This window comes from Phascolarctos cinereus, unplaced genomic scaffold (genome assembly GCF_003287225.1).
Source record: "Phascolarctos cinereus isolate Bilbo 61053 unplaced genomic scaffold, phaCin_HiC Scaffold_5;HRSCAF=322, whole genome shotgun sequence".
In the NCBI taxonomy this organism is placed as follows: Eukaryota; Metazoa; Chordata; class Mammalia; order Diprotodontia; family Phascolarctidae; genus Phascolarctos; species Phascolarctos cinereus.
Window position 1 is genome coordinate 241,571,880 of NW_027555958.1, and position 14,304 is coordinate 241,586,183.

The 14,304-nt window shown below is 38.1% G+C and overlaps 1 protein-coding gene across 6 annotated transcripts in view; it reads left to right on the plus strand.

Annotated features, from left to right (window-relative positions):
* The window catches only part of FKBP5 (FKBP prolyl isomerase 5), a 190,305-nt gene that overhangs the window by 159,098 nt on the left and 16,903 nt on the right, over positions 1-14,304 (plus strand). For all 6 annotated transcript variants that reach the window (XM_020999591.2, XM_020999592.2, XM_020999595.2 and 3 more), the window contains 2 exons: positions 3,206-3,289; positions 14,079-14,264. In XM_020999591.2, the coding sequence (XP_020855250.1) occupies positions 3,206-3,289; positions 14,079-14,264 (270 nt within the window). The remainder of the gene's footprint in view (positions 1-3,205; positions 3,290-14,078; positions 14,265-14,304) is intronic.

Below are 14,304 nucleotides of genomic sequence, written 5' to 3' on the forward strand. Positions count from 1 at the left end.
TAAAGAGCTCCATGCTATTAGCTGACATACAAGGCAGTACAGTTTACCATGTTCTATGCCAGCAGAAACGGATAAGCCTTCTCACCATGGAGTCTTTTCATTTCATCTGCTCAAATGAAAAAGAAAATAGAGGATTTTTTTTTATAGCTTACCATGGACCCCGGAAGTTTCATACTTACTCAGACCTAGTTTTCTGGCTACCTTGGGACTCTTAGAAAGACACGTATAAGGCCTCTGACTACTAGAGAGAACATGAGGAGTAGTTTTGTCTCAATTACTCTCTAACGATTGGTGAAATCAGATCTTTCTTGGCTCTCTCATGGAAAACAATCTGGTAGTCTTTTTCATTCTCCACCCTTCTAGGCCTCTCTGCAGCATGTTATACTATTGACTACCCTTCACCATCCACATCCCCCTCGTTAGTTAACCTGGGATAAACCAATGACCATTTTATTCCCATACTCTCATACTTCCAGCCTTCTTAGCCAATGACTTTACTCAGAGATTCCAAAGAATAGATTTGAAAGTGGAGGTAGCAGAATACATCTTGCTCTACTAATCACTGTCTTGAAACTCCTGAAAATGAGGGACAGTCTGTAATATGTCAGAAATGGAGGGAAGGCTGGGAAGTCATCTTTGGAATTGCCACATAATTGCAATATTGGGAAATCACTATACCATCACCCATATCTCACTCCCACTTGTAGCCCATTGTAAAGAATGTCCTTTAATAAATCTCCCTTGGACGAAAGTCTTTTGCATTTTTCTCTTTCTGGTGTAGACACTTAGATTGTCACAAAAGCAGTTATTTGGAGAGGCATTTATTGTCAAATGAAGGAATTAAAATGGATGGGAGAAATTGGTCAAGAATTCTCATTTTTAAACTCTTTGAGTTCAAAGAGCTCTAATTTCCATTGCTGTAGTGAGAGGCCCTAATTTGTCCTGTCACCATCTATGTATCACACCCTTTAACTACGGGTGTGCCATGTACTCCAGGGCTCTGTTACAGGTTTTCTTGTCTCTTTACTCTCACTTCGTGGCCCTGTCAGCTCACATGACAACTGGTGGCACAGTAGGTAGAGTGTTGCATGCATGTCAAGTCAGGAAGTCCTGAGTTCAAATCTGGCCTTAGACACTTTCTACCTGTGTGATCCTGGGCAAGCCACTTAACCTCTGTCTGCCTCAATTATAAAATGGTCATAATAATATCACCTAATTCCCAAGGTTGTTAAGAGGATACAATGAGATAATATTTATAAAACTCTTAAGCTGGCAAATAGCAGATATTTAATAAATGCCTATTTCCTTTCCATAGGTTTAATTATCATCACTATATAGATGACTCCCAGATCTTATACAGGATACCCTAAAAGTCTTAGTGCAATTTAAAGCTTTCGTAACTTCAGAAGTACAAATGTTACAAATTTATTTTTAAAAATCTGAAAAGTTAATTATTTAAATTTTCATATATTTACAAAATATTGACATTTCTTATTAAAACCCAGCATACCCACTGTTTTTTTTGTTATTGCTATACATTGCTTTAGTCGTTTTTCAAACTGTCATCAACTGCTACTCAGTGACTGAAAGGATTACATTTGTAATCATAGCCTTAAGACGATTCAAAGAATAAGGTGTTTTGATGCATACATGATAGTTTTGACATGACCCTATAAGAAGAAGTCTCATGATCAAGAAGATCAATTGAAGTGGCCAAGCAAGATTTCCTCTACCAATCCAGTGGTCCATGTTACGCAGAAACTGCTGCACACATAATGACATAGTGTCTCATCTTGTTAAAATTTAAATTTAAGAATTATTGTTCAAAATTCACAGCTACACAAGTATTAAATTAAAATAACTAAACTTTCAAATGATATCTTTTTAAGTTTGTGCATTTTCTTCTGAAATTATTAAAGCTTACAGCTGCCCTAAGACTTTTGGGACATCCTGTATATTCAGCCCCAGTCCCTCTCCTGCATCACATATTGGATGTTTCAAACTAGGCATCACATAGACATCTTAAATTTGACCTCTCCAAAATAGAACTTGTTATACTTTCCTCAAAAACCTACTACTCTGGGGCAGCTAGGTGGCACAGTGGATAGAGCTCTAGCCTTGGAGTCAGGAAGACCTGAGTTCAAATCTAGCCTCAGACACTTGACACTTACTAGCTGTGTGACCCTGGGCAACTCACTTAACCCTGATTGCTTCACCACAAAGCAAAAACAACAACAACAAGAAGAAGGTACTACTCCTCCAGACCTCCCTAATTCTGTTGAGAGCACCACCATCCTTGCAGTCTCCCAGATTTAAAATCTTCGTGTTACCCTTGACTCTTCATTCTTCCTTGCGCTTTATATCCAGTCAGTCTCCAAATCTAGTAAAACAACATTTCTTGCATCAGTCTCATTCTGACTACTCACATAGCCACCAGTCTAGTTTAGACCCTTATCACCTCTTGCCTGTACTGTTGTACTGGCCTCCTAATGATAATCCTGCTTTAATTCTCTCCCCCCTCAAATTTATCCTCTACACAGCTGCCAGATGACCATGTCACTCCACTATTCACTAAACTCAGTTGGCTCCCTTATTGTCTCTAGAATCAAATAAATGCCCTTTTTTGGCTTTTGAGGCCCTTTACAATCTGGCCCCCAGCTACCTTTCCAGGCTACATGCCCTTTCCACACTCTACAGTCCATCAAAACTTGACTTTCTTTCTATTCTTCACACATACAAGAGTGCTGTATCACTTCTCTCTTTACTTTTTCCTGGCCATTCCCCATGCATAGAATGTATTCATATCTACCATGTAGAATTCCTTACTTCCTCCAAAACTCAGCACAAGGACCACTTTCTATATAAAGCCTGTCCTAATTGCCCCCAAATGCTATCAACTTCCTTGTATTAGTTTTATATTTATAGTACATCTGAATAAGTTCCTTGTCTTTAATATCCCTGGCACCTAGCACGTAACTGGCTTGTTGGTTCATTGGATGATTAACCATGGAGAGTTAATTCTTCAAACAGTGTTATAAACATTAGCCAGATGTAGAATTTCAGCAGTGGCAATTAGATTTAAACTATATTTTTTAAAAATCTATATTATTCTTTAAAGGTTTCTGTTGGTTACGGGGTGAAAAGCCTCAAGGTTATACTATTATCTATGCTATCATCTAATTATTATTATAAATGTTATTGACAGGCCAAAGAATCCTGGGAGATGGACACCAAAGAAAAACTTGAACAAGCTGCTATTGTCAAAGAGAAGGGAACAGTGTACTTCAAGGTGTGTGAATCAAAGTGTTTTCTCTCCAAAGTATCTGTTTTGAGGTAACTCTGTATTTTTTCTCATATTTACTGGCTTTGATAATTAAATTGAAATGAAACCACTTTCATCACTTCCCTACTCCGTTATCCTCAATAAGAAATGATAAATAAGAATAGAGAAAGAAGATCTGAAAAGAATCCAAATGTTCTTTTCAGCCATTTTTAAAAATAAGTAATAACAATGGAGGCAGCTAGGTGGTGCAGTGGATAGAGCACCGGCCCTGAAGTCAGGAGGACCTGAGTTCAAATGCGGCCTCAGACCAAACACTTGACACTAGCTGTGTGACTCTGGGCAAGTCACTTAACCCCGATTGCCCCCCCCCAAAGTAATAACAAGAATGTGTAGCAAACAGCAAACATTACTAGTAGAGATTTGCTCTCCCTCCTCCTTTATACCTTTTTACCATGCCAGGCAAGGGAGAGGAAAGACTGAAAAGTTCAAAGAAGAGAGCTGAAAGGAGGTAAATGTGAATTTCTGTTAGTCCAAATCATCTCTGTTCTCCTTTTCTTTGAGGATATTCAAAAGTTTCTGAGAGATGTGGCATGTGTTATTATATTAAAGTTATTAATTTGCTTCTGAAATCTCCTATTCTCTAGTATATTATTTCACTAAAGAAGATAATAAATCCCAAAGCTACCAAAATATAGTGAAATAACATTTAGTTCAAATACTTTTCCCCAGAGAAAATGTTGCTTCTTAGAGGAGGTTGGAAATACCCTTTTTTCCCCCTCATTTAGGAATTGAGAGTTGCTATTGAGTAGAAAGAGGGTATGCATATGAGAGTAAGACACTCACACTCTCTCTTACACACTCTCTCTCTCTCTCTCTCTCTCTCTCTCTCTCTCTCTCTCTCTCTCTCTCTCTCTCCCTCCCTCCCTCTCTCCCTCTCTCTCTCTCTCTCCCTCCCTCCCTCTCTCCCTCTCTCCCCCTCTCCCTCCTTACTGTTTGACAATGACTTAGGATAGATAGGTTCATCAAATACACCTCAAAAACTGTAATCCATGTATACTGTAAGAAATTACCTTCCAGCAAAAAACCAAGTAATGATATAGTAATTATCTTAGTAGTCATGAAACAAATATAATCCTGTATGATAGATAATCATGTGCTAAAAGACATCAAAAGAAAAGGTTCCCAAAAGTATGGTAAAAATATTTATAGGGAGACTCCATGGTGTGTGCAAGACTGAAAATCAGGGATCCTACATTCTGGTCTCAGCTCTACCATTGATAATGTGATTTTAGGCTCCTCTGTAGGCTTCCATGTTTTCCTTACCTGTGAAATGAAAGGGTTGGATTAGATGAATTGTAAAATCCCTTCTAGTTCTGTCATTTGAAGAATCTACAAGCTTTCTTGTCAAGGTAGTCTGTATAATATTACACCCATTTTCCAATCAAGACATGATGCATGCTTTCAAAGCCCTTAATTGAGATTAAAAATGATCTGTCTCCTTTAATGTGATCCCTATGTAAAGTATAAAGAACTTTTCCTGTATAATTCCCTAAGAATATTTGTCGCTAGAGTACCATTGTTTGTTCTGTTAATCAGGTTCCCTAGAGATACTTTAGTAATTATTCAGTATTGTTAATTGGTAATTATTTCAATAAATTGGTAGTTTATTGGTAATTCATCTCAATAATTAAGCCATGCTTTAAGAAATACACAGATAAATTAAGATATAGTCTTTGCCCTCAGGAAGTTTATAATCTAGTAGGAAAGATACGATATGTACAAAGTTAAATATGTTACAAAATAGAAACACACAATATCATGAAAGATTAAATGCAGATTTCTAAATGTATAGACATATGCCAGTATAGATGTTCTCTTTATAGAGAATCAGTGTAGTATAATGGATAAAATGATGGATTTGAAGTCAGGCCTACCTGGGTTTGAATGCCACTTCAGTTACTAGCTATGTGACCCTGGGCAAGCCACTGTAAGCTCTCTGAGTCTCAGTTTTTTTAACCTATAAGTGGGGATAATTTGCTGTGAGGCTCAAATGAGTTTAAATATTAAAGCACTATATAAATGTCATTATTACTATTAGATTTTTAAAAGTTAAGTCTCAATCTACCTCCACATCCTCACAGTCCCTATTTCTATAGGATATTTAATATGGCATGTTTTCAGTTGGGGTATGTGGTCTAGAAATGATAGTAAAATTAAAAGTATGCATGAAAAAACTAGTATTTTATGTCAAAGCATTTTGTAAATTTGAAGGTATTTTATAAGTGGCACCTATTGTTATCATTATTATGTAATGCCAGCATTAATTATTAATCTGTAGGGAGCTAAAAGTTTGGTTTAAGCCTTAGTGAATAAATTTCATGAGAGAAATACAAATTATTCATAACCAGCTGAAAAATTAGATTCTCTTATGGAAAAATGCAAATTAAAATAATTATGAGATGTCATCTTAAGCCCATTAAATTGGCAAAGAGTTTAAAATTATGGCAGATCTGTGGAGAAGTAGGCATGCTATTTTACTACTGGTAGAGCTGTTATTTATGCAGTCTGTTCACACAATATTGTATAATACAAAGGACAAAACTATCCATATACTTCGATCTTATGATCATACTACTAGAAGCATATCCTAAAGATGTTATTGCTGGGGAAGTGAAGAGGAAAGAAAAAACTGGAAACATCCGAGTTTGCCCAGTGATTAGGGGCTGGCAGAACAAAATCATGCTATTGTCCCATAAAAAAATGAAGGATATAAAAAAGTAAGTCCCAACTTGAAAGTAGTGACTGTTAAAAATATTCATAGATATCAGGTTAAGAACCACTGCCTTATATAAACACTTAGACCAACCAAACTGTTTTCCCTATTTTTTTCTCTTTAGTATCATTTCTATTTCCTCTACAAGCACATCCAAGATTGTGATGTAGCATCCAAGGCCCTCCACATACAAACTGCTTGGACCAAACCCCAGAAAATTGCAGAGCCTCCTAGTAGAGAGCCATAATTACTCCAAAGAGTTTGGCCTTACTGTTAACACAAGAAAAACCAAGTGGAAGGTCGGTCAGTCATTAAAATTAAGTGCCTACTATGTGTTGGGTACTGTGCTAAGTGCTGGGCATACAAAAGAAGCAAAAACAGTCACTGCTTGTAAGGATTTTACAATATAATGGGAGACACAGCATGCGAACAAATATATACAAAGCAAGTCGTATACAGAGGGAAAACACTGGAATTAAGAGATACTAGGGAAAGTAGAAGATGGGAATTTAGTTGGGACTTAAAGGAAGCCAGAGGGATTAGTAATCAGAGCAAGCAGGGAGGGTGTTCTATGCATGGGGGAACAGCCAGAGAAAATATCTGGAATGCAAAGATGGAGTATCTACTCATGGAACAGTGAGGAAGCCAGTGTCACTAGATCAGAGAGAGTACGTGTCAGGAAGTAAGGTATAAGAAGACTGGAAAGGTAGGAGGGGGCTAGGTTATGAAGAGCTTTGAATGCCTAACAGAGAATTTTATGTTTGATCATGGGGGGGGATAGGGAGCCATTACAGTTTGTTGTGGGGGTGGAGGGGAAGGGAATGTGACATAATGGGACCTGCACTTTAGGAAAGTGGCCGAGTGGAGGATGGATTGGAGTGAGGGGAGATTTGAGTTAGGCAGACCCATCCTTAGGCTATAATAATCCTTAGGCCTTTGCAGGAATCAAGGTCTGAGGTGATGAGGACCTACCCTACGATGGTGGCAGTGTCAGAGGAGTGGAGAGGAGATATAGATATAGATATAGATATATGAGAGATGTGGCAAGGGTGAAATCAACAAGCCTTGACAACAGCTTGGAAAAGGAAAGAGAGTATGAGAGATTGTGAGGAATCCAGGATGACTCCTGTGTTACAAACCTGAGGGACTGAGAGGATGTTGTTGCCCTCAACAGTGATGGAGGAGGTAGGAAGGGATAGTATTTAGGGAGAAAGATAATGAGTTCTGTTTTGGACATAGCTAGTTTAAGATGTCCATTGGACATCCAATTCAAAATGTCAGTTGGAGATACCAAATTGGAGGTCAGCAGAGAGATTGGGGCAGGAAAGGTAGATTGGAGAATCATCAGCATAGAGATAGTAATTAAATCCATGGGAGCTGATCAGATCACCAAGTGACACAGTATAGAGGGAGAAGGAGAAGAAAGTCAAGGACAGAACCCTGAGGGACATCCAGGGTTAGAGGGCATGATCTAGAAATGAATCCAGTAAACATTCAGAGACGGAGTGGTAAGCCAGGTAGGAGGAAAACCAGGAGAGAATGGTCAAGTGTCAAATACAGCAGGGAGAGAGAGGTCAAGGAAAATGAGAATTGAAAAAAGGCCATTGAATTTGGCAACTAAGAAACAGTAATTTTGGAGAGAGCAATTTTGGTGAAATGATAAGATTGGAAGCCAAATTGTAAGGGGGTAAGAGGAGAGTGAGAGGAGAAAAAACAAAGGCTTCTATTATAGGGACCTTTTTTGGGGGGAGGGGCACAATTAGGGTTAAGTGATTTGCTCAGGGTCACACAGCTAGTAAGTGTCAAGTGTCTGGTCTGAGATCACATTTGAACTCAGGTCTGCCTGACTCCAGGGCCGGTGCTGCATCCACTGCGCCACCTCGCTGCCCCTGTAGGGACCTTTTTGAGGAGTTTAGCTACAAAGGGCAGAAGAGAGGTAGAACAATAGTTAGCAGAAATGGAAGGATCAAATTAGGGTTTCTCAGGATAGGGGAGACGTAGGCAATTTGTAGATAGTAGGAAATGAGCCAGTAGAGAGATTGAAAATAAGTGGAAGAATGGGGATGACATAGGGACAGTCTGTTGGAGGAGATGGGATGGAAAGGTATCTGTTGGTGAGGAATAAGCCCATTTTATCATGTGAGACAGAGGTGAAGGAGGAGAGAGTGGCAGGTACTCAGAGTACCTGAGTGACAGGAAATTACGAAGAGGGGAGAAGAGGGAACTCATGACTAAGGGCCTCAATTTTTTCTGTAAAATATGAAGCAAGCTTCTGTAGAGCCTGTCCATCTTTGTGGGACACTACAAATGGATTGTGAGTTGGGCTCAGAGTTAAATTAGAGGAGAGAAGAGCTGAATTGCCTTCAGGAAATTCAAAGCTCCTTTAATGACCCCAGACTTATGGAAACAAAAACCCAATTTATTTTAACACTAACATTTTACCAATGTTATATGGCCACAAGGCATGGAATACCAGAGTCTATAAAGAATTCAGAAATTAATGTGACCCAGAGGGCAATTGAGAAGCATACAATGTATGGGAAGAGGCCACAATATATAACTAACAAGGAATTTTGAAGAACAGGAATAAAAGATGTCATCAGAGAAAATACGTGATAGGAAGAGAAGACAGACTGTCTGAAAGGTTAGGACAAGATGACAGCTTGAATACTTCACTGATATCCTTGAGATGTAAAGAGAAATTGAGGAAAGCATTCAGCATTGGCCTCTAACATGTCAGAGGCCCTTCCCCCCTCCCTCATGGTAAACCTGGATCTCTTCTTTACTCTCATCACACTCAGTCTTTATACTTAGCAATGTACATGTTGCATCCTCCCCCTACAATCTCCCCACCCCAACAGAAAGTTCTTTCAGAGCAGGGAGTGTGATATCTATATTTGTATCCCCAGCATCTAGCACTGTCTTTGACATGGAAAGTACACTCAGTTCTGCTATAATTTTGACATATACCTAAAAATTACTGTGCTATGCAAAATCATGCAATAAAAAGCACAAGACTTACTGGGGGAATGGGGTTAGGGACACAGCTTTCAAAAACTTCATCAGTGACACATAAAAAAGATAGGAATCTAACAAAAATAGTAGCACAATGGTTAAGGGGGTAAATGGTTAAGAAGTACATACATACTGCAATAATGAGTATTGTTTGACCTGTGCCATGGTTCCCACGGACACCAGGCTGGCAAAGTCATCTATGGGCAAGAGGGCAATGTTGGGGGCCACAGCTCCAAGAAGGGGTCCTGGAGAATTTTGCTATAGCAGAAGGTGGAGGAGCTACACCAGAAGATACACTATAAATATGACATTTGGGATGTCGAATGGATTTTTTCTACATAGAAAAGTTAATGAATGCAAAAGAATAGCAAAACACAGCTTTATAGGATAATACATGCCATTATTTGAGGTACCTGGTAGATATACATTTTGTGTATTCCTACCCAACTCAGTTCAGCTGCATACAGTTTTCTGCATTCTCAGCGTTTGTCATAGATGAAATCATGTATAAGCAAATAAAAAAATATCATTATGCTTAAATTGTTCTCTAATATATCAATTGCATTGGAACAAATTCACATTTTCCAAACAAGGGTTATGGCACAACTGAGTGTACTTTATGAATAAAAGGTTTCCCAAAGGGCTTAGTGCAACTTATTTTTATTTTTATTTTTTTGCTTTTTGGTGAGGCAATTGGGGATAAGTGACTTGCCCAGGGTCACACGGCTAGTAAGTGTCAAGTATCTGAGGTTGAATTTGAACTCAGGTCCTCCTAACTCCAAAGCCAGAGCTCTGTCCACTGCACCACCTAGCTGCTGGCTTAGTGCAATTTTAAGTTTTAATAGCTTAAATAGCTTAGAATTTAATCACTTAAAACTGCACCAAGATCTTTGGGACACGCTGTATTTGTTTAAGTTAATTACATGCATAGCAATAAATGGTATTCATGTACCAGCAATCTGCTTTACCATTCCCCAACTGGGCACTTGAGTTATTTGCAGGATTTTTTTGGTTTTCTTTGGTCCATTATAAATAGGATTATAAATATCTTTGTACAAATAGGTCTTTTAAAAGTTAAGATATATTCCCAGTAGAGAGATTAGTGGGTCAGAGGTTTCATAACGTGCTTCCTAAACCACTGAGTTTTTGTTTTAGTTTGTGCAAACTACTGAAAACCTGTTTGTACTCTTTAGTCTTTGGTATTTTCAGATAATATTTCATTAATCACCTATATGTCCATGGCATTGTATGCTCAAGTCAAACAATTGAGGTTCCTGCTGTAAGGTTATACTGCCCTAAACAGGCTATTGCCATTCCTTACTTTAAAAACATACGATTATCTGTGGTTACCTTAAAGTATTTATTTCCTTTCCTTTTCCAGGGGACCAAGTGTTTGTTGAAAGACTTTGATGTGCTCTCACGGGACTTGTTCTGTGTGCATTGTATACTGGTGCCCCCTAGTGTTGATCTTATGAAGGAATCAGATGGTTTTTTTCTTCATATTTTGGTCTCAGGGCTCCTTTACACTCAAATTATTGAAGACCTCAAAGATCTCTTGTTTATGTGGCATACATCTATCGATATTTACCATAGAAATTGAAACTGGTTAATTTAAAATTATTCTTTTTAAAATAACAATAATAAACCCATTACACGTTAACATAAATAATTTTTATGAAAAATAACTGTTTTCCAAAAGAAAAAAAAATAGAAGAGTAGCATTGTTTTGCAAATTTTTTCAGATCTCTTTTATATCTGACGTGATAGAAGACAACTAGATTCTCATATCTCCTTCTGCATTCAATCTGTCAAGATATGTTATTTTGGTTAAATAAAGTATATGAAGAAAATCCAGCCTCACGGAGATATGTAGTTGGGATAAGGAGGAGCATTTTAATTCAACAAATATCATCCCCTTTGAGAGAACAGGGACTAATGTGCTATTTACTGCTCCTTGGGCAGCCTTGCCAATCCAATCCAGAACAACATTATTGAGGCTAAGAGTTGAGTCATCTGTAGACCTAGTTTGGAACAAGATATAGAAGTCACTAAAAGCCACACGTAAGAAATGACAATCAAGTACATCAAAAAGAAGACTTCAAAGACCTTGTCTTCTAGAAGGAAAAGTTTAAATTACTATGTAAATATAAGATTATTTATATTTAATAAGGCTACTGTTTCTGAAGAACTCTGAGTTCATTTTAAAAGGCTAACTGGGGAGGCCTTTTATTCTATATTCTCTCCCCCTAATGGTGATAAATAAATTGACTATATAGGATATGAGACAACCTTTAGGTAATTCAGAGTCCACAGAACAGGGACCATGTCTTCTCTGAACTTTGATTTGCATCCAGTGCCTGTCACAGTACTCTACAACAGGTGCTTCATTAAATAATGGTGAAATAAATGAACGATGGGTACTGGGGGTTCTGACATTTATCCTTCAAGTCATTGGGGATGCCATTGACATGCCATCATTTCCTTTGGGATTTCAAAAGAAAAGAGGTAGGGGAATCAGAATAAAAATCCTAGCAGGTGTGTCTTTAGAGAAAGGAATCATTTTACAAATAGGTCTTTGCTATGTTCCCTACTGCAGCAAAGGAGCTTCTGTCAGCCTCACCATTTGATGATCTAGAAACAAGGTATTGGCAGTTGTCTGAAGAACTGCAGTAGGGTTTGTAGTACTTGGCCCAGGAAGATGCCTCTCTCTTGAAACCTCCTTTTGAGAGTTCTTCTACAACATCATAATGCCATTCTTCCCCTCTGAGCTGGGCCATACCCATTCCTTCAACCCTGAAATTGTATGAAAATGGGGACAATCATACTTACACTACTTCACTTATTAAGAGAAGATGGTTTGAAAGGGTTAGTCAAAAAACAAACAAGCCCAAACTTCTGGTGACAGTCTCAAATGGTCTTTGTGAGGAAGAAAGGAGGGAATCACCTGGAGAAACTACTGCATCATTCTCATGAGCACAAACTTGCAAAGTATCTCTGCTGAAGCTAGAAGCTGCCAAGGACAAATAGCCAAGAATGGAAGAGGCCTAAGAAAGCTGTGACAGGAAAGCTAAAGCCCAAGGGAATGTAGGCTTCTAAAAAGATCCTGAGTACAAGAAAGAGGGCCTTTTTTTAAGGTGCATTTGGAAAGGGGCAAGTAAACTCCTTGGAGACAGGTGGCATAACACAGTGTGTTAAAATGTAAGCTCATTGAGAAAGGGACTATTTCATCATTGTCTTTGTGTCCTCAGTGCCTGACGGTGCCTGGCCCATGGTAGATGCTTCATAAATGCTTATTGATTGAGGAGATGACAAAAAGAACAGAACTATCCAACTGAAACTTTCTACTCTTTCTTGTCAGTTTCAAGAATGGTCTTCAAACTGAAAAGGGTACAATAAATTGGTGGTTGGGGAGGGGTGATTGAGGTCCAGTATTATATCCAGAAATAGTACCTAGCCCCTTGATCTCCAAACTGAAATGTATTTTTCAGGGTACTGAAAAAAAATCTGCAAATTTAATTTCCTGTTATTGGTAATCTCTGAGGCACAATGGAAAACAGAAAAATAGAGATAGGCAAATGCTATGTCAGTCTTGAAGATAAAGAAAAATATTAATTCAGTAAGCTTACTGTTAATACTTAGCAAAATTATGGAACAAGTGATCAAGCAGTTAATAAATACTGTACTGATGACTAGGAACCAGTTTGTATTCACTAAGAATGAGTCAGATCAACCCAACCTAATTTTCTCTTCTGAAAAGATTTACTATACTAGGAGAGTGCTGAAGATGTAGTATATTTGAATTTTTTTTAAAAAGACAGTTATCTCTTTTGTTATATTTGCAGGCAAAATGGTAAAAGTGTGTCCTAGATGGACATACAGTTGGGTGAATCCATAGCTAGTTGACACACTCAGAAAGTATTTATTTGATGAATTTGGGGGGAGAGGTGAAGGGAGAAGAGGGAGTTTTCTCGTGGTACGCCACAAGCTGTGTTCTTAGTTCCACTGGATCTGTCCTGTTCAGGTCAGCATTTTAGTTAACTTGGATGTAGACAAAAGCAGGAATGCTTATCAACTATGCTGAAAAGTAGAGCTACTTTGTAATATGACAGAGATAGGATCCTGTGTTTCAACATTCACAGGTTAGGTGGTAGAATAGATAACATACAGGGCTTTGAGTCAGCAAGACTTGAGTTAGGATCCTGCCTCAGACATTTACTAGCTGTGTGACCCTGATCAATCAAGCCATTTAACCTCGTCTGCCAAGGTTATCTCATCTGTAAAGTGGGGGTAACAGTAGCACCTACTTGCCAGGTGGTTGTGAAGATCAAATTGGATATTATGTGTAAAAACACTCTGCGAATCATAAAGCCTTATATAAATACTAACTCATTAATATGCTAACTTTAATAGGATGAAATTAAATAGAGATAAATGTGAAATCTTGCTTTAGGAATTAAAAAGACCAGTATGGATGTGTAGGACATCAGAGGTCTGATTTAATTTCACAGTTTGTGTGAAGACCTATGAATTTTAATTGAACAAATGAATGATTGAAAAAGCATTTATTGGGTACTGTTTGCTAACCATTGGAGATACAGATAGAAAAGGGAGATGGTCCCTGCTCTATAAGACGTTCACATTCTAATTGAGGAAGACAACACCACACACACACACACACACACATACACACATCCTAGATTAGATGGTCTCAAAGGTCTCTTTCAAATCTAAATACTGTCTGTGATCCTTTTGAATTTATAGTTAGACCCTTTAACCTTATTTGATTAGATTAGATTAAGGTATCTGATTTTGAATTAAAAACTTTATGGTTGCCATGCATTAAGTTTAGCATTTAATTGTTTCATGTGCATATGCCTTGTTTCACCAACTACATTATAAGCTCTTCACAGTCTGGGACAGTGTCTTTAAATTTCTTCTTGTATCATCTCCTTCCCTCCCCTGCCAAATGCCTACCACAACAAATACTTAATGATTCTTTTTTCCTAGGGAGGCAAATACTTGCAGGCAGTGATTCAATATGGAAAGATTGTATCCTGGTTAGAGATGGAGTATGGTTTATCAGAAAAGGAATCTAAAGCATCCGAATCCTTCCTGCTAGCAGCTTTCCTTAACCTGGCCATGTGCTACCTAAAGCTTCGGGAGTATGCCAAAGCTGTTGAATGCTGTGATAAGGTAAAAATAGAGTCAACACATGGGTTGAACCCATGATGTT